Source organism: Peromyscus leucopus, chromosome 4 (assembly GCF_004664715.2).
Source record: "Peromyscus leucopus breed LL Stock chromosome 4, UCI_PerLeu_2.1, whole genome shotgun sequence".
NCBI classification, from domain to species: domain Eukaryota; kingdom Metazoa; phylum Chordata; class Mammalia; order Rodentia; family Cricetidae; genus Peromyscus; species Peromyscus leucopus.
The window spans coordinates 53,690,516-53,714,450 of NC_051066.1; the positions used below are offsets into that span (position 1 = coordinate 53,690,516).

The 23,935-nt window shown below is 45.4% G+C and overlaps 1 protein-coding gene across 1 annotated transcript in view; it reads right to left on the bottom strand.

Moving 5' to 3' along the window:
• Positions 1-723: 723 nt before the first annotated feature.
• Ttn (titin) overlaps positions 724-23,935 on the bottom strand; it is a 274,219-nt gene continuing 251,007 nt past the window's right edge. Inside the window, 31 exon segments of the mRNA XM_037204900.1 lie at positions 724-1,967; positions 2,297-2,602; positions 3,115-3,268; positions 3,359-3,522; positions 3,525-3,581; positions 3,584-4,048; positions 4,929-5,085; positions 5,214-5,405; positions 5,525-5,961; positions 5,964-7,397; positions 7,400-10,942; positions 11,060-11,653; positions 11,935-12,240; positions 12,330-12,908; positions 13,524-13,820; positions 13,936-14,241; positions 14,367-14,951; positions 15,069-15,371; positions 15,637-15,939; positions 16,589-16,888; positions 16,989-17,276; positions 17,389-17,982; positions 18,174-18,455; positions 18,543-18,848; positions 19,856-20,161; positions 20,287-20,583; positions 20,675-20,965; positions 21,062-21,367; positions 21,453-21,755; positions 21,863-23,791; positions 23,794-23,928. Of these exon segments, the coding sequence (XP_037060795.1) occupies positions 1,669-1,967; positions 2,297-2,602; positions 3,115-3,268; positions 3,359-3,522; positions 3,525-3,581; positions 3,584-4,048; positions 4,929-5,085; positions 5,214-5,405; positions 5,525-5,961; positions 5,964-7,397; positions 7,400-10,942; positions 11,060-11,653; positions 11,935-12,240; positions 12,330-12,908; positions 13,524-13,820; positions 13,936-14,241; positions 14,367-14,951; positions 15,069-15,371; positions 15,637-15,939; positions 16,589-16,888; positions 16,989-17,276; positions 17,389-17,982; positions 18,174-18,455; positions 18,543-18,848; positions 19,856-20,161; positions 20,287-20,583; positions 20,675-20,965; positions 21,062-21,367; positions 21,453-21,755; positions 21,863-23,791; positions 23,794-23,928 (15,818 nt within the window). The 3' untranslated portion in view covers positions 724-1,668.

The window sequence follows — 23,935 nt, forward strand, 5'->3', positions numbered from 1 at the left end:
TTATGGCAAAAGCTATTTTGTACCAAGTATTTATCAATTTTTTTAAAAAAATTATTTTGTTTTATGGGAATGGTTGCTTTGCCTGCACGTGTGTGTGTGTGTGTGTGTGTGTGTGTGTGTGTGTGTGTGTACCACATGAATGCTTGGTGCCCAAAGAGGGTGGGTGTTAGATCCTTTGGACCTGGAGTTTTAGACCACTGTGGTTGCTGGGAATTGAACCTGGGTCCTCTGGAAGAGCAGCTAGTGCTCTTAACCGCTGAGCGCCATAACGCCAGCTTACCAGTTGTTTTTAGAAGGCCAAGAGAACTAACTGCACTATTTAAGCTCTCTAGTCCTAAGACCTGTTATTTCCTCTGTAGCTGTAGTAGTCGATTTAGTTGAGTTGTTAACCATGGAACTATTGTTTTTCATAATTGTAGAAGACAAACATTCATGGATAAATTTATTCTGAGAACTCTATCTAGGCTTTTAAAACAAAATTGTTGAATTCATCCAATAGAGCGATGTAAACATTTGCTTTGAGTAAGTTTTTAACACTGGCTGTTTGGAATTTGCCATTCCCTATCCTGTCTATGGTGACCCATGCTATGTAGAAGCTATAATTCCCTCCCCAGAATTGCACAGAAAACAACCAGGCACACATTTTGAGGTGCAGATAGCTTGCTTTATTTTTTCTTTTTAATCTCAAGGAGGTCCAACATTTATAACTACCAATTGAACTTATGTCGGCATGAAAAGGACTACATCAAATTGATTTTTTTTTTTTTTGTGGGCAGTTGGTAGTATTGTTGTTATAACGACAGCGTCTTTTGTTGTTATTTTATTATTCATATTATTATTTTGCTGTGGCTCATTTCTTAGTTGCCCAGTTTCAGGTGTAATTGAAATTTAGAACTACCACACAAGGCGTTGGCTGCACCCGGGACCTCCAGGAGTGAGCACTGCTCTGGCATAGGAATACTTGAGTAGCTTGGTTAAACGAGGGGATGGCCAGGAGATGGTACTTTTTCCAAGCTACCCAGGCACTCTTTATGACAGAGACAGTGTGAAGTGAGCGAACAAAGTGTTGGCCGTTACACTTTGCTCTGGTATATTTGTCATGATAATTTTAAGTGTGACATCATCAGAGAAAAATGTAAGACGTTAAAGTGCTGCTTACAGGAGGGTAGATGCAAACATCACCAATGCCTTACATTTCTGATTCAATAGGTATCAGTGTGCATGTCGGGGACATGCACAGCAGCATCCTCTTTTAGGTGGCTAGGACATCTTCAGTGGGGAATTTCTCTACCCACTGAGGCATACTTAGACATCAACAGTATGTTGAGGCACAACGATTGATTAAGTATTGGCAGGGTATTCGTTCCATAATCCATAAGAAACTTTCTCCTACCAATGATTAGTTTCAAAAGTTACAGTGTAAAATGTCATAAAATAAATGGTACAAAACTTTATAACCGTGAGTCCGGCTAAATACAGTATGTACATGTCATTAGCAAATATTCTCAGGTCAACAAGTATGAAAGGATTGAAATGCATAATTTTGGAACTGTGACTCATTTCGATGGATACAAAACTACTTAAAATATTTACAGGTCAGAAAGATTAGTCCATGTGAATCATTTGTGAAAGATTATGAATGTGGAGTATAAGAGCCCCCCGGCCCTCTTACATAGAACGGATATTAATATTCACAGTGGCAGAGTCAGATCCAAATTCATTCCCTAGGCTCAGGGTATAAAGTCCACCATCTTGTTTCTGTACGTCCGTGATGATGAGGGTCGTCAGGTCGTCTGTGTTTTCAATGTGGAATCTTCCTTGCTGTTCTAGGTTCTGGATTTTCCTTCCACCACAGGACCATGTTATTTCTGGAGTAGGCTCCCCAGTAAAAGCACAGGCTACCGTTAGAACTTTGCCTTCATCGATGCTGATATCAGATGGGAGAGCTTCAATTTTAGGTGGAATCCCTTTATGGAACAGCAACAGAAAAGTTTTAGGATCACTGAAACAAGAAATCCTGTTCACTTTCTATTGAATTTACTAAAACTGTGGTTCTCAACCTCTAGGTTGCTACCCCATTGGCAAGCTTGTATCTCCCCAAATATTTACATTACAGTAGCAGCAAATTTACAGTTAGGAAGTAGCAACGGAAATAATTTTATGGTTGGGGGGCGGTCACCCCAACATGAGGGACTGTATTAAAGGGCCGCAGCATCAGGAAGGTTGAGAACCGCCGCACTACAACTATCCTGTGCCATGTGGCTTGGCTCCCTCTACCGGACGTTTTCTCGCTCACCTCTTCCGCCTGCTTTCAGCATTCTACTGGTTGAGCTTTCCAGATGCGTCATACTAGACTTCCCCATAAAACTGCTGGAACTCATTTCTACAAAGGACTCTTGCATGGAGGACATGCTTTGGGCAGACATGCTTGCAAACTTCATTTCAGTCATGCTGCTAGCGCTGCTGCTGCTGAAGCTGCTGAAGGACGAGGCCTCTTGCTTAGAGGCAGACATTTGGACTGACTGAGCCGAGAAGCTTCCTTGCAAGCTCATGTCGTCACTGGTTTTCAACACCACCTCTCTGGGCGGTTCTTCCACTAGAGCTGTGGAGCACAGCAGAGACACAGGGGACATCAGAGACATCGGGTTATTTGGTGACAATGTCTGACACCAACTTAACGGGAATGGGCCCTTGCACACATGGAAACACAATCCAAACAGTTTGCTGTCGAAGCGTAAGCAAATACACATATACACATACATCTGTCAAGAGCTAGCTCAATGGCTCCGAGAAATGATCCTTAAGTTTCTAACATGACATGCAGGTGCTAGAAGTCACTTAAGAGAAAAATGATTAGCCGTGTATAAGGCAATTAACACACGATAGTCTGGAAAGTTTTTTACAGGGCTGTGGGTAGCTTTACTTCCAAAATTTAACTTACCAAAGTTCCTGTTTAGAGAAATGGATTATGAGGACGAATTCACACACGATGCCTCTTTCTCTTACACGTGGATTTTCACAAGGTCTTTTGAGAATTTCCTGTGCTTAAAACTCAAGCAAGCCTCACCTCACCCCACCCTGAGGTCATAAGGAAAATGGCAAAGATGTACTTACGATGGACTGTTAGAGAGGCTGTGGCTGAACACTGGCCACGGAAGTTTTTGGCCTTAATTGTGTACTTTCCGCTGTCACTTACGGATGCATTTCGGATTTCAAGAGTGTACATATTTCTGGAGCGACTCACGCTGACGTTTGAAGAAATGGAAATCTAAAAGAGTGGAGAAAAGGCAATGAAGTCTTTAGCTAGAGACACGATATTTTACATTTTCTTCAATATATATCCATAACTTAAACTTACTGGCAGGTTGTTTTTAAACCACTCAATTTCAGGGGACGGCTCCCCACTGATCTCACAAGAAAAGAGAACACTTTGTCCTTCGTTAATATTCTGAGATCTGGGTTGTGAGATGAAGGCTGGAGCATCCGAGAGTTCTTTGCTCAGGGTCAAGTCATACTGACATTGACAATTCCCTGACTGGTTTTGCCTATGCAGGTGAGGATTCCTTCATCTCTCTGACTGCTTGCTTGATGGTGAGGGTGTGGTCACTGCCGGACACTCCATATCTGTATTCCTCTGAGTTGGTGAGCTCAGTGCCATTCAGTACCCATTTCACATCAGTGGCACCAGCAATGTTGGCCTTCAGAGTCACTCTCTGGCCGTCGGTTATGTTCATCTGAGTGGATGATGCTTTGATCTCAGCATGAGTTTTGACTTCTTCTGAGGCCTGTGAGGTTTTGGTGACTTCTTCCTGGACAATGGATTTTTCTAGGGAGGCTGCTGCTGATTTCTTGACCTCTTCAGAAATCAGAACTCTGGATGCTTCCTCCTTGATGGCCAGTTTCTCATGAGATTTTACCTCTGACATCTTGATTTCTTCAGAACTTAGGGATTTTTGAGAAATTTCCTCTTGGACACTTGCTTTCTTCTGAGATGTAACTTCGGAGGTCTTCTGGGTAGATACTTTCTGTGCCTCGGTGTCTTTTACAGCTAATAAATAAATTGTAAGTAAGTAAGTAAGCAAGTAAGTAAGTAAGTAAGTAAGTAAGTAAATAAATAAATAAATAAGAGACCTCTGTAAGTAGACTTAACTGGAAAGTGACTTCCCTCTCTACTTTTGTAGATTCTACTATGTGATACAGAGCCTGAAACAAATGTCAGCTTCTGTGTGCGGTGTTGGTAACACCAACTCCACCTTAGCTCCAGCTGTAGGAACTTGTCACACAGGACTCTTGAGATTGTGCAGTGGTTTCTTAAACCAGGCTAAGTTGACGATGATTCTTATGACTTGAGGGGACACATCTTGAACAGGGTAGACAAAGGTTTAGATTGTGTGGACTTTGGAGTTTTTGAGCAACTGAAAAATTATCTTTTGAAAGACAGATGCTCTAATTTTACTGGGATTATGAGTGTAGCCCATTCACCAACCTTGTGCTCCTTGGAAAACGGCAAGCATCACAGTTCAGAGAACAACTAACATTTTATGTATTCACTCAATTTTACTTATTTTATTTTTTGAGCCAGGGCCTCATAGAGCTGAGGCTTGACTTCAAATTCATTGTATAACTGAGGCTGACCTTGAATTCCTTACCCTCCTGCTCTAACCCAGTGTAGTGATTATAGGCCAAAGGTACTAGACCTGCCTGACTTTATTCTTAACTATTCCTGAGAGCAGATTGTAAGATCTGTGAAATCTATATAGCACTGCATGTCATCATGCCACCTTTTATGCTACTACAGAGGCATATATTAACTGTAAACTGGTGTTTCTAGATTTGAAGGTTTTTCACACGGGTGTATGTTGTGTGTTAGAAACTTGTTTTAATAGTGCTCTCTAGGAAACATTAGTTATAAGCAAAACTCCACCTACCTTTTATTGTTAGCTTGCAGCTGGAGGACACAGATCCAGCAGAATTTGTTATTGTACAGGCATAAAGGCCAGCATCCGAAGTCGCAGTCTCGAGGATTTCTAAGATGAATCCTTCTCTGTCTTTGGAGAGTTTGTATTTACCGCCTTGCACAATAGCCTGTGGAAAGCAAGCATTGGGGTTTTAAAGCATGGCTTAATCTAGAACTTTCTTGAGGAGTTGGGGGTGAGTGAGGAGACATTAGATTTTTCTAGGAAACAGTTAAAGGGCGTTTTAGAACTGGTTACCTTTCCATCCTTTGTCCAGGTGGCAGTTGGCTGGGGCTCTCCAGTAACTTTAACTGTAAGTTTAGCAACACTGTCTGAAGAAATTGTTGTATCCTGTAGCCCAGTAACAATTACTGGCTTCGAGGAAATTGATTCAGGGGCTGTTGGTTCCTGTTTCTTGGTGTCTGCTGACTCAGAAGTTTTCTGGACAGACTTCTTGGCTTCTGCTGACTCTGCAGTTTTCTGGACAGACTTCTTGGCCTCTGCTGACTCAGTAGTTTTCTGAGTTGAGCTTTCTTGGCTTCTGCTGACTCAGCAGTTTTCTGAGTGGCTTTCTTAGTTTCTGATATGCTTGACACCTGCTCATGAATGCTCTTGAAGGATTGTCCAGTAAACTGGAAGCTGGTTTTGGAAGTTCCTCCTTCACCAGAGACCTCACAAACATATTCTCCAGAATCAGACTCACTAAGGTTATGAATTTTCAGTTCGTAGGTACCATCTGCTGAGTAATGAAATTGGAAATGCCCATTTTCCTTGAGTTTCTTGCCGTCTTTGTACCAGGTGACCTCTTTGGCACACAGTGCACTACTTTCAACTGCACAGGTCAGCTTTGCAATATCTTGAGAAGCTACTGCTTTCAGGGACTGAGTTATCTTTGGTGGGGCCGAGACTGGGAGCTGTTGAGCCTTGTCGGCCGGTGCGGGCTTAGTCTCGGTGGGTGACACAGCTTTCGGATGAGACGTCACTGGTTCGGGAGATTTTACTCTTTGGGAGACTTCACTGTTTCCGGGGACTTGACTCGAGGCTCTGGAGACTTGACTCTGGGTGGTGATGTCACAGTCTTTTCAGTCACCCTGGCTTTTTGCACGGTCAGCGTGAACTGGGCTTCTTGCTTGCCGTCACTGTTTTCCACCACCACGCTGTAGCTGCCCTCGTCGGACGCCTGCACCGAAGAAATCTCGAAGGTCGATTTGTACTTGGTGGTGGTTACTTGCTGGCGCGAAGAAGTACCTATCACTTGTCCTCCACGCAGCCAGGTCACAGTTGGTACCGGCTCCCCATCTGTATCACAAGAAAACCTTGCAGGCTCGCCTTCATAGACAGTTAGGGACCGCGGCTTGGTTAAAATTCTTGCCGCCAGGGTCGTCTTCATCTTTCTCACTGTGGATTTTTCCTCCAGCGACTTTTGCTCGGAGGCGGCACTCTTCATTTCCGCAGAGGTGTAATGCTCATAGGACGAGAGACTTTCCCTTGTCTCCGTCATTTGTGACTTGACTTCCCTGACCGAAGAAGCAGCTTCCATCTCCGATGTCCTCTTAAACGATGACACCGCATAGGCCTCTGTTTTTGTCAGCTCAGGGAAGACTGACTTGGGGACCTCCTCGTCTCTGCGCCGGGATGCGTAGGTGGTATAATCTCCCCCGGTTACATCCAGGGTTGCGTAGTCAGATGCCTCGCCTTTGTAGTTGGTGCACACAGCCCGGTAGGTTCCACTGTCCTCAGTATGACAGTCCAGGATTTCCAAGGTCAGGACCCCGCTCGTATTGGTGTAATGAATCTTGCTGCTCTCTTGGAGTTCGACACCATTGTGGTACCATTTAACTTCAGCCGTCGGCTTAGACTGAACATTTAAGATGAAGCGTGTGTTTTGGCCAGAGGGCACCCTATGGGAACGCATGCGCAGTGTGATTCGAGGGGCGTGGTCAAGTGTGAAAGGCTGCTGACTCAGAACTTCATACTTCCTTTCGGATGTCTTCTGAGTCTTCAGGGCAGCCTTCATGGACTCGTACCTGGAAAAGATATCAAATCTGGCAGACCTCTCAAATCGTGAGAGAGATCGCTCGCTGGACACAGGGCTGGGAGAACGTGGGCGAGTTCTCTCTGGAGTGGGAGATCTTCTTTCTACGTCATCTTCGGACTCCTCAGCGCGTGGTGGATGGGATCGGATCAGCTCGGACACTGGTCTCATTAACTCAATGTAAGTCGGAGACAAGGAGCGCCGGCGCCTCAGTAGTCTGGACACAGATGAGGACGATTCTCTTTGAGCCCGTCTTGAGATTTCGTATTCCTCTTCAATTTCTGTTATTTCTGTCACTTGTCGCTGTCGCTTTGATTTCTTTTTAGACTGTTCTTCCTTTGCCATGTGGTCAAGCTCACTTTTGTATTCCGAGAGCCGCTGGGTGGTTGTCACTGGCCGCAGAAGTCCTCTTCCTCCTTCTCAGCCATGATCCTCTGCCGCAGCTTTGGCTGCCGGTACGAGGCCTGGGCGTGCCGTTCCCGCAGCTCGGCATAACTTGTGCTGGTTTCCTCCTTTGTAGGGACGTGATAGGTCGAGTATCTGAAATCTCTTCTGTCCTCCACCTTGACACGAGCTGTCGGAGAAGAATACCGCAGGCTAGACAGCTCAAAGCGCGGAGGGCTTCGGCTGGGGGGCGAAGCTGAGAAGCCCAGCTCAAGCTCTTCTTCAAGACGCAGCCTCTCTTCCTCTGTCCGTTTCATGGCCAGGTAGTCATCCATGGGGAGGAGTAGCTCCTCATCCGACATGTCACCCAGCGAGCGCCTCCTCCGTCTATAGTAATAAACATCGTAATCAGGAGAAGGGGTGCGCCGGCGGGCTGGCCTCACCATTTCCAGATCGTCTTGCGATAGTTTGGGGATCCGCCATTTAGGTCGGTACTGATCTGTAATCCGGGGGAGAGGCATTACGTAGAACTGCTCCCACCTTGAAAGGCGGATGCGCTTGGGTCTTTTCTGGACGACCCTGTCAAGTTTCCCAGGCATTTCGTACTGATCCCGGACCTTCTTATACCACTTCATGTCAGACATAGGCACGAACTGCTTGATGCGTTGGTCTTCTTCCACTGCGGCTTGTTTGAGCCTGCGGGGCTCTGGGACTTCGTAAGGCATGCGGAATTTTCTCTCCTCTTTCTTTTCCTCCGTCTGCAGCCGGTATTCTCCCTTGACAGTCTTGGTGCTCACGGCTGGTTTGTAAAGAATGGCAGCCTCTCTCAGAGCCTCCTGGGCTACCGGGGTCAGGGGCACACTTTCCGTTCCAGAGAGAATCTCAGCCATCCTCAGTGTTTTGTCAATCTGCTTCTGGACGTGCCGCTCACGTTCCTCCTTGCTCTGGAATTCTTGCTTGACGTATCGCAGCCGTTCTACTTGTAAGTGAGCCTGGCAGCTGGTGGATCCAGCTGTGTTCGTGGCTGTGACTCTGTAGTAACCCGAGTCTTCAGGCAAAGTGTCCCTGATGTGCAAGGCATAATAATCTAAGCCTTCGTGGACAATTTCAATGTGGGGCCCGAGGGGCAGCGGCTGACCATCTTTCTCCCATTTTAATGTTGGCGCGGGGATGCCGGATACTCTGATCTCAAAGCAGACACTTTGGCCTTCATGGCATTCCGCATTTGCCAGTAGCCGCTTGAACATGGGTCTGAGGGTGGTGTCTGTTGGAGGTGGATGTAAAGTCACAGTCAGCTTTGCTTTACAGCTGTCCTCTCCGTATTTATTCCTTGCCACCACGGTGTATTCGGCATCGTCATCTGTGGTCACACTGTTGATTGTTAATTGATAAAGACCCTTGTCAGACTCGAATGTGTATTTCTTTTCATCATCACCAGGCTTGATTTTCTGGCCTGATTTATACCAGGTCACACGAGGTTCTGGGTGGACCGTGATAGTTACTCCAAACCTGACATTTTCCCCCACATAGGCTGTCTTGTTATAGAGAGGCAGGGTAAATTCTGGTGGCCTTTCGAGGAGCCGCATTGCGTCTGTTCTGCGCTTGACTTTCTTGGTTCTGCGGCAGTAGTAGTCATACACTTCCCTCACACCTTTAACGAACAGCTCTGCGTAAGAGCTGTCTTCACCGTAGTCGTTGACGACTTTGCATCTGTAGGTACCGTCATCAAACTTGGTGATGTCTTTGACGTACATGGTGGCCACTCCATCTTCATAGGTGATTTCATACTTCTCACTGCTTTCCAGCTGTCTCACGCCGAAGTACCAGGTCACCTGGGTGGACTGATCGTAATTTTCGATTTTGCATACGTATTTGACATTTCCCCCTTCTTCGCCAACGGCGTGCATGATCTGCCCAGAGATCGGGCCGATTTCAATGGATGCCACTTTAACTTTAGCCACATTTACTCCCCTCTGAGAGCGAATGGCCCCACCACAGGAGATGCGGGCTGCCGATACCACCATGTTGAGGTCTTTCTTGATCAGGGTGTGGTAGTAACGCCGGTGTCTCAATGTTCTGATGACTTTGGTACTGACTCTGTCTATCCTCTGCTTCAGCCATGGGTGCTGCAGCGCCTCGGATGCTGTCATGCGAGATTTTCTCTCTTTCACCAAGAGCCGGTCAACAAAATCCATGGCTTCAAGGCTAACTTCTTTGAATGCTTCTTCATCAAAAGTATATTCAGCATTCATGATGTTCTCAATCATCTGTTGGTTAGTTTCAGCCAAAAATGGGTTGATTCCACTCAGCAGAACATACACCAGTGTACCAAGTGACCACATGTCTGTGGCAGTGCTGACAACATCATGCTGGTGGACTTCAGGGGCATAGTATTCGGGGGCAGTGAACAGAAGCCTGAAGTTGTCTCCTGGCTTCAGCTGACGCGCTTGACCAAATTCTATTATTTTAATAGTGGAGTTCTTTCTTGTTTGATAAATGATATTTTCTGGTCGAATGTCAAAATTGCCAATATTCTGACTATGTAAGAACTCCAGTGCTTCGCAGACTTGGCGAACATAGCTTACGATTTCTCTTTCATTCAGTTCAAAGGCACTTGTATTGATGCGTTCAAATATGTCGAGTCCTGATATGAATTCAAAGATCATAACCAGTTCTTCCATGCTTTCAAATGATTCGTGGAGGTATAAGATGTTTCTGTGCCTAGCAATGTTTAGAATGGAGATCTCTTTCTTGACCAAAACCTGGTCAGTTCCCTTGACTTTAACAAATTTGGCCATGAATGTCTTCTTTGAGGATGTTTCAACACAACGGTGGACAATTCCAAACTCGCCACGTCCAAGATCTTCAGCTATCATGTATTTCTCATAGAGTTCCTTCGTTTTAGAGTGTGATGCTTTAGTCATGGTGACTTCCCTGGTTTCATCCACCTCATCATCATAATTCATGGCTCTGGCCTTATCTTCTTTGGTAACAGTTGGTTCTGAAGGCTCTGAAGGCTTGCTCAGGCCGAACTTATTTTCAGCTATTACTCGGAACTGATAACTTGTTTTCCCAAATAAGTTGATGACGGTATAACGTGTTTCTCGGGCCTGTCCCACACGGAGCCATCTTTCTGCAGTTGTGGCGCATTTTTCAACAATGTAGTTGGTGACTTTGCTACCACCATCAGAAGCTGGCTCTGTCCAGGTTAAGTTGACAGAATCTCGTGAGACATCACTAACTTTGACGCCTCTGGGTGGGTCAGGAACATCAGCCACGTCCAGCTCAACTGTCTTTTGATCGATTCCAAATCTGTTTTTAGCACAGACGACATAGAAGCCAGCATCTTTTCTCTCCACTCCGTTGGGGAAGACGAGTGAGGTGAAGGATCTTGTGACAATCACTTGGTAGTGGCCATTGTTATCTATGAGATCTTGTCCTTTCTGCCAGGTGATCACAGGGTCTGGTTTGCCACTGAAGGGGATCTTGATGCTGATCACTTCCCCTCGGAGAGCATGAACTGCTCCCATGCCTTCAAGAGTTTTGGGCAGGTGTATCTTAGCCGGAACTAAATCAAGGTAAAAGAACAAAGAACATGATTTAGCAAGACTGAATAGTACTTTGCCCCACAAATTAACAATCGCTTTGTCTAATACCAAACTGGTGTTCACGGGTTTGTTTTTACCTTCCACTTCCAAGGAGGCAGTGCCAGACACAGATCCCCCTTGGTTGGTAGCTCTGACTTGGTAAACTGTGGCATCATCATCTGTGACACTTGCAATGATGAGCTGGTGGTAACCACCCTTAAATTCTTGAATTCTGTACTTGAGTCCATCTGCGATGATTTCTTTGCCTTGTCTGTACCATTTCACAATAGGCTTTGGATGGCCGGTCACCTTGCAGACCAAAGTGGCATTGCTCTGATAACGTACATTCAGGTTTCTCAGCTCCTCCTTGAAGTGTGGAGCCTGAATTGGGACATCGGATTTTGGAGTGACAGGTTCTGATATTTCACTCCATTCACTCTCTCCGCCTAGGTTTTCACATTTTACACGGAACTCGTATTCCAGACCTTCAATAAGGTTTTGCACTGAGAAGACAGTTTCCCGAATCTCTTCGGTCGTCACGGCAATCCACTTGTTTTGCTTCTTCTCTCGCTTCTCAAGGTAGTAATTTCTGATCTTTGCACCTCCATCGCTTGCAGGTGGCTTCCAGGCCACAACGCAAGAATCTTTTGTCACAGCAGTGATGGTCGGTCTACCAGGAACACTTGGCTTTTCTATTAAAAAATAAATAAAAGATTAGTTGTGTGTAAAATAGCTTTACTTTTTAAAATCCCATTTTAAATAAACAATGACTCCAAAGTTCTGTGCATCAGAAGAAGGGAACAGAATATGTACATTCCCTGTAAGATATAGAAACATCCAGTTACGGCTAGAGAAAAACATACTTTATCTGAGTCTTCTATTCCCTCTCAAACTTTATTTCTGCTCAAAAGAATTTAATGGGGACAAACTTTTACCACATAGCTAAGAAGCATAGGGACCAGGTTGTGCTCACCAAATGGACTCTTGATGATCACAATGGAGGCGACCTCTAGTGGCTCACTGATGCCAAAGGTGTTCTGAGCTGAGACCCGGAAATAATAGCCAGCATTTTCGGTGAGGTTCACAATTCTACAGGTTGTCACTGAGATGGCTGAAGACACCAATTGCCATTCAGCACCTTCCTTGGCCTCACATTTCTCCACCACGTAATTGGTGATCCAGGAGCCACCATCATCAGCGGGTGGCTTCCAGCTGATTACCACAGAGTTCTTCAGTAGTGCTTCAATCACAATGGGTCCTGTAGGTTTGTCTGGTTTATCTGTCAAGAGAAGGTACATTGTAGTGGGTCTCACAGTGTGTTTCTTAATATCTTTGAAAAGAGTGGTACCAAAAGCAAAAGCAAACTACCTTGAATTTCCACATCCAGGGTGGCATCAACTGTCCCGAAGACATTGCTGAGCTGAACCTTGTATTTCCCAGCATGAGTCTTACGTTGGACGTTCTTCATAACAAGGTGAGTGTAGTGCTCAGTGTTTTCAATAGTAATGCTTTCTGAGTTTTGCAAAAGTTTCTGGCCATGGAACCAAGTCATGGCAGGTACTGGGCGACCGATGTACATAACATGGAGCCGGAGTGTGGAGCCCACAGCACCGTAATACTTCTCTTTCAGTGGGTAACCAGGGTGGAACTGTGGTGCCGCTTGCAGAAGCAGCTTACTGCTGGTTTCCACTTCTCCGACTTCATTTGTAGCTACGCATGTGTAAACACCTTCGTCTTCTTGTTCCTCTGTCATTACCGTCAGAGTATGCGTGCGACCATCTGAAGACATTTTGTACTTCCGGCTTTGGATGAGCTCTTTACCAAACCGGTACCATTTAATGTCAGGGAGGGGCCTTCCAACTATCTGGCATGAGAGTTGCGCAGCTTCACCTAGTTTGGTGGTCACGTCAGCCATTTCTTTGCGTACTCCTGGAGCTTCTCCAGCTGCACGTGATGAAAGATCATGTTAAATGCATCATCACCACTGAATCTGTGATCTGTTTGTGCATGTCAGCAATGGATTATCCTACTGATTAACACTTAAATAGATGCTATGATGTACATCGAAGATGCCTGTAAATTATCTTTCTAGGGTAAGATGGGAAATGGTGATTAAGTGAGCACATCATCCTACTGTGTCATATTGTGACTTTCTTTTTGGTTGGGAGGGCATTAAGGAGGTATCATGAGGTTTGGAGGGAATAAGAATTCTCGGGATCAGCTTACAGGATTCTTGTCCTTGCTTAGGTTCACTGATGTGAGGTATGCTTGTTAACCTTCCAAATCTTGCTAAGAGGTAACAAAACCAAAAAGCTTATTGCATCAGAGTCTGGAGAAACGGTTGCAGAAAAATATGTAGTTCATTGTACCTAACATCTCCTGCTGGCATTTTGTATTTGGGGTGGCTTCTGATCAAATCTATCAGCTGTGCCATGTGTACACATCAAAGTGCTTGGTTTAACTGAATTCTCCAATAAAGCTTGTCAGTTTAACTTAGAATAGACGAAGAGTTACTTTTAACGAGTTTCGTTTCTAAGAGAGAGCTGTAGGCTACTTACATGTTAGCTTTAGTCTTTACAGACATAGCTGTTCTCCGTGGTCGGCTAAGCCCAGTCTCGTTCTCAGCAAAAACCCTGAACTCATATTCAGTAGCTTCTAGCAATCCCCCGATGGTGAACTGCCTGTCCTTGATCCGTTCCTTATTGCTCTTCTTCCAAGCACTGTCCCCAGACTGTCTATATTCAACCCAGTATCCGAGGATCTCTTTGCCACCATCACATTCAGGTTTCTCCCACTGGAGAGTGACACTGTCTTTGGATATTGAAAGAATCTCAAGTTCTCCTGGTTGGCTTGGTTTGTCTGAAAATTTTAAGATAATCGAGAAAGGAATTAGATTTACTAGTGGAAAAGAGGCAGAGGCAAAAACTGGCTTGCTTGTTTTTGTTTTTTTCTCCTTCGTAAACACTTCACTTACCGAAGGGATCTTTACAAACAACTGGTTCAGAAGCAGGGCTGGTCTCACTAAGGCCAACATCATTCTGTGCGATGATACGGAACTGATATTCAGCATCAGGAACAAGGCCAGTGACAGTGTACATTGTGGTGGTTATCTGGGTTTTGTTGTGTCTGACCCACTTGTCAGTGGATGTCTCCTTGCGTTCGATGTAGTAGCCCGTGACTCGAGAGCCGCCGTCATCTTTAGGTCGAGACCAGGACAAGCTGACAGAACTTTTGGTCACATCAAGTACTTCAGGAGGATTGCTTGGCGGTTCTGGTGGATCTATAAATACAAGCGAAAAGGAGACATGGGTCAGAGTGCAAGCTCAGATCTTGTGAGCTGGTAGTCTGAAGAAATGTAAGCATAGAAACCACCTTTTATAAGTTGGTGGTTGAAAGAGCACTTACTCAGTGGTGTCTTTGGTATGACTGGCTCCTCGGACTTCAAGGGTTTGCTTATGCCAAACTGGTTTTCCGCTGAGACGCGGAAATGATATTCCACATTCTCCTTGAGGCCTTTTACCACCAGAGATGTGCCTCGGACTCTGGAGTCAATGGTGTACCAGGCAGCCTTAGGTACCTCTCTTCTCTCGAGGATGTAGCCCAAGATGTCAGCACCACCGTCATCGGCAGGGGGTCTCCAGCTGACCCTTACAGAGCGGGCTTGTATGTCGTCATATTCAAGTGGCCCTTCTGGAGTGTTGGGACTCCCTATCACCTTGACCTTGATGTAAACGGTCTTCTTGCCACATTTGTTTTCCAGAACCAAGTCGTAAGTTCCAGAATCATCTCTGTCTGCTTCTTTGATCACCAGCTCAGTGTGTGTTTCAGATGTGGCAATCATGGCACGCTTACTAATGTCTTGGCCTTCCTTGGTCCATTTACATATTGGGAATGGTTTTCCTTTGATTGGTATGGTAAGTCTGATGACTCCACCTTGTCGGACAAAGACACCTTCCTGGTATCTTTCATCAAGTTCATAGTCAGGGTATTCTGAGAAAAAAGGAAGGATTACAATTTATTTATTTATTTATTTATTGTTTTTGAATGGGGGAGTAGGAAAAAGTCACAAGGCAATTCCAGCAGCAAGTAAACAGTGATGTATCTTACCAAGCATCTCTGTGACTTTGACTGTTCCTGGTACCTCAGCAGGTTCCCCAGGTCCGCCAGCATTACAAGCTAGGACACGGAATCTGTATTCAGCGCCCTGAGGTAGGTGTGTTAGGGTGTACTCCCGAATCTTGGTTGGGGTGGTGTTACATTTGGTCCATTCACGTTGATCTACTTTTTGCATTTCAATCAAGTATCCTGTGACTTTAGATCCACCTTCATCTTCTGGAACACTCCAGGCAAGGGAGACTGATGTCCTTGTTGTATCTGTAACTCTTGGATTTTGTGGCTTTCCTGGTGGAGCTGGGAAGGAAAAGGACAAAAGTGTACTTGTTAGAGTTGGAGCGAGGTGATAAACTGACTGTACTATCTAACGAATTCAGTGTGTTGTTGAAATATGGACTATTAGCATTTTTGTTTTTCACATTTTTGAATTCTATATTCTGTTGTGGTGGTAATTCCAAGTCTGTGTTTCTCAGAACTCAGAGAACTGTATACTTCAGAAGGTTGAATTTCACCACATAAAAATCATATCTCAATAAACTTGGCTTCTAAGAAATCTATTTACCAATTGGATCCATGGCAACGATGGGTTTGGAAGGACGACTTGGTTTTCCAGTCCCTCTGGCATTAATGGCTGTAACACGGTGTTCATACTCTAGGCCTTCAATAAGGCCAGTGGAGCGGTACCGCGTCATTGTCACGGGTACTTTGTTTACACGGACCCATCGATCCGCTCTCACTTCCTTACGCTCCACAATATATCCAGTCACTTGGGAGCCACCGTCATCTTCAGGGGGATACCAAGTTAGCGTCATGCCATCACGGGAGACGTCAAATATTTGCAATGTTTCTGGAGGCCCAGGGATACCTGTAGCAAGACAGAGGAAAATAAAATATGACAACATGAACAAAGAAAACCTGTTTGTGTGTGTCACGGTTTTAGTTGGTATTTTAGATAGTTTGAAAGACAAATGACCATTTTCCCAGTGCCTCCACTTTGTGTTTTTTCCCCTATTTTTGTTGTATCCTATTTACTTCAATTTTATAAATATTAAGCATACATTTTACACTTTCTTCTATTGGAGTATCTATACTCCCTCGCATGCATTTTCTCTTCATCTAATTTTTTTTCTGAGACTCATTTTTTTTTAAAGATTTATTTATTATTTATACAGTGTTCTGCCTGCATGTACACCTGCAGGCCAGAAGAGGGCACCAGATCTCATTATGGATAGTTGTGAGCCACCATGTGGTTACTGGGAATTGAACTCAGGACCTCTGGAAGAGCAGCCAGTGTTCTTAACTGCTGAGCCATCTCTCCAGTCCCTCTTTTTCATTTCTTTCAACCAAGTAAAGAAATTAAAAAAAAAAAAAAAAAGCTAACACTGTTGAGAGCTGCCAAGCAATACTGTTTAGAAACCTTAGAAAACCCAGGGCATAATTTTACAAGCTGTTTTTCTTCACACTGAGTCTAAATTCAGATATAGGGGGCGTGGTGGGCAAGTTCAAGAACTTACTGATGCTGCTTCGGCATTCTATGACCTCAGACTGCAAGTAAGAGCCAATCCCGAAGCGGTTGGTGGCGGCCACCCGGAACACATATTCATTTCCTTCTGTGAGTCTGGTAAACTTAAATGTTGGTCTTGTCACTGATTCCGAAACTGGCAGCCAGCCCGGACGATGAGCATCACGTTGTTCTACCACGTAGCCACTGAGGGGAGCACCACCATCCAGTTCAGGCGGTTCCCAGGATATGGTAACTGATGTAGCATCAATTTCATCAATCTTGATGGGCCCAGTTGGTGGACCAGGCTTGTCTGTGAAAGACAGAGAAATCAGGAGATGAATTTTTACTTCAAATCAAAATTGGTGCTCAACCATTAACGACTAAATTGTAACTTGGTCACACATCCTTACCAAGAATGATAACTTTAATGGTCTCGGAGGTAGTTCCAGTAACATTCTTCAGTTCAAGTGTGTATTCTCCAGTATCTCTTATGGTTGTTTCACGGATGGTTAACTTGGTGACTTTAGTGTGGGTTTCAACGGTGACACGCTCTGATTCTCTCAGTTTAGAACCAGCAAAGAACCAAGAAGCAGTGGGAGGTGGACGGCCAGCAATAGGTATCACCAGCTCAATGGGTCTGCCAGCTGGGACATGGATGGTCTTTTGAGGCATTGTAGAAAGGTCAATTGTTGGCAACACTGTGAGAAAGAAATCAGGCATTTATTTTTACATACGATTTCTGAAGATGAAGTGCCTTGAATCCTCAATGTTTTCATTTATTTTTACTATGATAGGGCGCTCAGTACCTACCTCGGAGGTCTTGTACAGTCACAGCCGTAACGATCTCTCTTGGTTCTGACACACCTTTCTGATTTTGTGCCCTCACTCTAAACAAGTACTGTTCACCTTCATTCAAGGAAATGACAGTGTGCTCTAAGACTGTGGGTTTCAAAGTGACGACTTTCATCCATCTCTCTGTACCAGCTCTGCAGGCCTCAAGAACATAGCCAGTGAGCCGGCTTCCGCCATCATAGAGTGGCTTTTCCCAGGCGAGGGTGACGGTGGATTTGGTGACGTCAACCACTTCTAGTTTTGTGGGCACCAAAGGTACTTCAGAGATGAGAACTGCATCTGATGTTTCACAGGGCTCTCCGATGCCATAGATATTCTCTGGAAGCACTCTGAAGTAGTACATGGTTCCTTCTACCAGGCCAGATATTCGGTAAAGAGTCTTGCTGCATTTAGTGGTTACTGTTTTGAATGCCCTCATGGCGGCTTCTCGCTTCTCAATAATGTAATTGTTGACTGGAGCCCCACCATCAATGGTAGGAATTTCCCAAGTGATGGTCACAGAATCTCTTGAGACTTCCTTAACACTCACTGAAGGACAGGGACCAGGAGTATCTTAAAAAAAAAAAAAAGATCAGAAGAAAAGATTCATGTTTACTCTTCATTGCTTACTGATACTTTTTTTTAATTACAGGAGAAATATAATCAATGTAGGTTTCCTCTAGTGAGGTAATCAATAATACACCAAGGTGTACCTTTTGAGGTCTCTACTCACAGCTCAGCTCAACTTTAAGGAAACGACTTACCATAGACTTTAACAAGGACCGTTGCCGACTTCTTGCCGGATTGGTTTTCAGCTTCAATTGTATATTTTCCAGCATCATACCGATTAACTTTGTCCACAATGAGTAAAGAGTAGCTCTCCGTGTTGTCAATAATTGCCCGATTGGCAAGGTCAATGCCTTTCTTGCTCCATGTGATGACAGGAGATGGTCTTCCAGATACAGACACCATCAGGCGCAAGGAGGCTCCGGCCCTGATAGTTACAGTCTTCTTCAAATCATCTGCAAGCTCAAGATCTGGAATTTCTGGAAAGCAGATATCAAAAGGTAATTAATTCATGAACAGGTGGGATGAGGAGAAATAATTCATGTGCAAGTTTCGATGTTAAATACCTAGTCTTTCCACGGGCTCAATCTCAGCAAGTGCTTCGCTGTACTCACTCATACCCTTCACGTTCACAGCAGCAACCCTGAAGGAGTATTTCTGACCCATTTTAAGGTCTGGCACAGTGAACTCGTTGTTCCTTATTGTGGCGTTCGTATGCACTCGGCACCATTGATCAGTGTCCTTCTCTTGCATTTCCAGGACATATCCTATGATGTCAGCACCACCATCATACATGGGTTTGGTCCATGCCAAACTAATACTGCGCTTGGTGGTATCCACAACTCTTGGAGCGGAAGGTGGTCCAGGGGTGTCTGAAATTTAAAAGTGAGATAGAGGCATCACACAAATAAGGAAGAGTTGGGAACTACAGTCATGTTTTCAAGACTCACAGAGGCATTCAAGACTTTCCAAGACCCTCTTTGTAACAGGATTTTAATTTTTTAAATACTCTAGGACAACACTTATGCTAGATTTTCTCTAATTATTTCAAGATTTAATTCCTCTGGGGATGCATCTATTCTTTCTCTCACTTTGGCTAGCAAAGGTGGTATATTCTCTTAGTTCAGTTCCTTTCTTAGCTTGTTCTCAGGGACTTTTCTTCAGTTGCTCTTCTTTCACTGGATTAATAGCACACATCCCCTCTATATGTCTAATGAATGCAGGAATCTGACCCTGTCTTTCTCCTCTTTAGTCCCTTGTAGTTCTTGAGCTCAAACTCTAGAAAAGACTTTATGTTTTTTTTTTTTTTTTTGGTTTTTTGAGACAGGGTTTCTCTGTGTAGCTTTGCGCCTTTCCTGGGACTCACTTGGTAGCCCAGGCTGGCCTCGAACTCACAGAGATCCGCCTGGCTCTGCCTCCCGAGTGCTGGGATTAAAGGCGTGCGCCACAACCGCCCGGCTGCCTTTATGTTATTTTTGAAGGCCATATAATACTTATTTTTTTAGGGGACTTTATGTCTCCCTAAGCCTCTTCTCAAAATGGACTTTATTTTCCTGCTCAATACTTATCAGGAGAACTTATTTTTTTCACTCTCTGACAAGACTTACGATATATATCTCACACTGGTAATAAAACAACTTATTGCTTTTCATAAACCAGACAAATACTGCAACAGTTTTCAGCAATGCTAACTGCTACCACTAATATAAATAACAGTTAAAGTGCTATATGTCTATTTCAAGATCATAGTAGTAATACAAATCTATACTTGGTATATGCTTTCCATAAATTCTGAAGTTCCCGGGGATACCACATGGGAACATTTCTGCCCTATGGTCTTGGCTGGCATGGGGTTAGCTGTCTGGCTCTTAGGACTTACATGATGGCTCTCTGCATGAGATGAAGTTGGAAGCTTCACTGGGTTCGCTGTTACCAGCAGCGTTCACTGCAGTTACCCGGAACTGATAGTCACAACCTTCCATCAGGCTGGTCACCTTCAGCCTGGTGTCATATACCACGTAGTCTTTGTTGACACGTGTCCAGCGCAAGCTCTTCTTCTCACGTTTGTCCACCAGGTAGTTGCTGATTTCATTGCCGCCATCGGATTCAGGTTTCGTCCACTGAATGATGATGTGCTCTTTGCCAGCTCCGACTTCTTCCGGTATGCCAGGCTGTGATGGAATTGCTGTTCGTATTGAATGCAAAAGAGAATGATCAGAATTGTACACAATCACTATGAGCCTTTCTGCTCCTCTTCATTGATCCATTAACATTTTAATCACCAACGTGTCTTAAAAAGTCAATACTCACTGAAAGAATTCCTGGCCACAATTGGCTCCGATTCAACCGGCACACCAAGGCCGTATTTGTTCACTGCCCTCACTCGGAACGTGTATTCATTGTTCTTGATGAGCCTGGTCACGACGTAGGACACAGTTAGGCATTCTCCTTCAACAATCACCCAATTGAGCCTGCTCGTCTCACGCCTCTCTACGATGTAGTGAGTTATTTCGGCTCCGCCGTCTTCCTGAGGAAGGCTCCAGGCTAATGTGCACTTCTCCTCGGTTACTCTGCTGACGGTGAGTTTCCCACATGGGCCAGGGGAGTCTGAAACAGGCAGGATGACAAGTCGTGATGAGCAGTGCATTTGAAAGTTTTATGATGTCAAAAAAAAAAAAAGTGCCTTTGATGTACTTACCGAGAACTTTGACCATGACGGACACAGACTTGGTCCCACTGGCGTTCTTGACTGTCAGGGTGTATTTTCCACTGTCGCTTCTGTCACAGTATTTGATCACGGCAGTTGCTCGCTTGCCAGTGTACTGTAGAGAGACCTTTTCACAGAGATCTAGTTCCTTGTCTCCTTTGGTCCAGATGATTTTGGGTTCAGGTTTGCCACCAACGGCAGCATCAAGAACAAGATCTGAACCAGCTCTGATGGTCACCAGATCACCTTGTAACCTGGCGTCTAATTCAGCTTTGGGTGGCGCTGTTAATAGGCAAGATAAACCTGAATGAATATCTGACAGTTGGGATACCCACTTAGGTGTCGTAAGATGAGTGGAAAACGGTGACCGTTTCTTACCGTATTCATCTCTGCAAGTGACAGGGCCTGTAGATTCAGAGCCTTTGCTAATCACACCTGCTGCGTTCTTGGCCAACACACGGAATTCGTAGGTGTCCCCTTCGCTGAGGGCGGTCACAGTGAAGAAATTGTCCGAGACGATGGTGTAGTTGCACTTCAGCCAGCGGCCATCTCCGACTTCACTGACCGGCTTCCGTTCGATGATGTAGCCCACAACTTTGCTGCCTCCGTCATACACCGGGGCCGACCAAACGAGTGACACCGTTGACCTTGTGACATCTGTCACTTCTGGTCTACCTGGTGGGTCTAGAAGGGATACAAAAGAAGGTTAGAAATACAAGGTTGTAATACCAGGAAGAGTAGAAAATACCCCTTGGAATCTTGGACGTACCGACTGGGTTTTGAGCCATGATGGGTCTCGAAGCTTCACTGGCCTTGCTGACGCCCGCGGCATTGAGCGCATAGGTTCGGAACTGATACTCTAGTCCTTCGACTAAGCCTGTCACTTTGTAGTTGCACTCTGAGCACGGCACTTTGTTCTCTTTCACCCAGAGAATGGTGTTCCGTTCTTTCTTCTCGACCCAATAACCAACGATTTTGCTGCCCCCATCGTGGTAGGGTTCTTCCCAGCGAATTGACATGGCGTTGGCAGACACATAGTAGACCTCAGGTCTGGTAGGAGCACTTGGTGGAACTAAATAGAGACAGGAATATGGAAGGAACACAGTTTTATTAAAATTCAGTGGAGATATTTGAAAATATTTTCAACAGACTTTGAAATTTGGTTTTTATTTTTCTTACCAAATGGATGTTCGGCTACGATGGGTGCCGATTCCAGAGGCTTGCTGACCCCGAATCTGTTCTCTGAGCTGACACGGAAACAGTATTCTTTGTATTTCGTGAGGTGCGTGACTTTGATCTGAGTGCGTTTCACGCTGGAGTTGACAAGCTGCCAGGCCGTTGTACCTGACTCGCGCTTTTCAACTATGTAGTTAGTAATGTCCGTGCCTCCGTCGTCTTTGGGCTCGGTCCATGATAGGACGCATGACTCAGCCGAGACAGACGAGACCTCAATGGGACCAGTTACTGGCCCTGGCCTTCCAATGACCACCACCGTGATAGTGAATGTTTTAACACCGGCTGTATTTTCCAGGGTCAGGAAGTATCTACCAGAGTCCCCTCTCATGCTGTCCTTGACAGTCAGGGTGGTCCTGTCTTTTGTTGTTGTGATGCTCATTCGGTCTGTCTCCTTGAGTCTCATTTCTTCTAGTTTCCATGTTACCTTGGGGGCAGGACGACCACTGATCGGCACGTCAATGGTAAATGTGCTTCCGGCCTTGCAAGTTATGAGCTGATTGGTGATGCCGGTGAGATCAGCAGTGGGCTCAATTTGAGGCTCCTTGATGATAACCGATGAGAAGGCTTCTCTGGGCTCACTGTAGCCGGCGTCATTCTTGGCTTTCACCCGGAATTCATATTCGGTGTTCTCAACAAGGCGCTCCACAGTGAAAGTCAGCTGTTTGGTGTGACCAGCTTCCACCCAGAAGTCAGACCCCTTTTGTCTCATCTCGAGCAGGTAGCTGGTGATCCGACTGCCTCCATCATGGTCAGGTTTAAGCCAAGCTAAGACTGCAGAGGACTTGCTAGTGTCCACGACATCAAGTCTCCTAGGTGGAGCAGGCTGTTCTGTGGCGACAATTGGTTCTGGCATTTCATAGGGCTCACCAACGCCGTACTCATTTTCAGCAGAAACACGGAAATAGTACGGAACACCCTCTGTCAGATCGCCGACTTTGAGAATCTGGCGAGTGCATTTTTCACTGACCACCTGCCAGCTGCGGCGACTCGCTTCTCGTTTCTCTATCACGTAGTGATGGATTCGGGCCCCGCCATCAAGGAGAGGGGCGTCCCACATCAGTGTAGCAGATCCCCGGGTCACATCTTTGAAGGTGATTGGACCGGGTGGCCCTGGAGTGTCTAGCACCTTCACGGTGAATGTTATCGATTTTCTACCACTGTTGTTTTCCACAGTGAATGTGTATTTCCCTGCATCATTTCTGTTGCAGTTTTCCACCGTGAGGGTGCTGAAGGAGTCGGTTGTGTGGATGTCAGCCCGAATGCTAAGGTTAGAGTCAGGCTTGCTCCATACGGCTGTAGGAGTAGGTCTACCCTGGTAGGCAATGAAGAGGCGAATGCTAGCTCCCGCTCTAACAATGTGAGTCTGCTTGAAGTTGGCATCAATGTCTAACTCAGGAGCGGATAACCGATCCACCGCCTTGATCGTGCCAGTCACCTCGCAGCTGTCTCCTTTCCCAGCGCCGTTGACGGCGCTCACCCGGAATTTGTATTCTTCGCCTGCCTGCAGATCAGTGACTGTGTATCTTGTTTTCACACATGGCTCCGTGTTTACTTTGTGCCAGTCCCCTAAGTCAGCTTTGCACATTTCTATTATGTACCCAATTATCTCCATCCCGCCATCGAAGACCGGCCTGGCCCATTCTAAGCTCACAGTGGTCTTGGACGTGTCCGTCACTTTGACCACGGCGGGGGCACTTGGTGGGTTAACAGGCTCTCTACATTTGATGAGTCTTGAAATTCCACTGGCTGGTCCTACACCCGCAGCGTTTTCAGCCATGACATGGAATTCATACTCGTTGCCTTCTACAAGACCAGTGACTTTGAATCTTGTCTCGGAGATCGGTCGTTTGCTGATCACTTTCACCCATCTGTGCTTTTCTTTTCTCTCCTTTCGAGGATGTAGTGTTGAATCTCATTGCCACCGTCTGACTCTGGCCTTGTCCAAGTCAGGGTGATGCTATTGCCTGTTACATTGCTAGGTTCTGGAATTCCAGGGGCATCTGGAGTGGCTGTAAA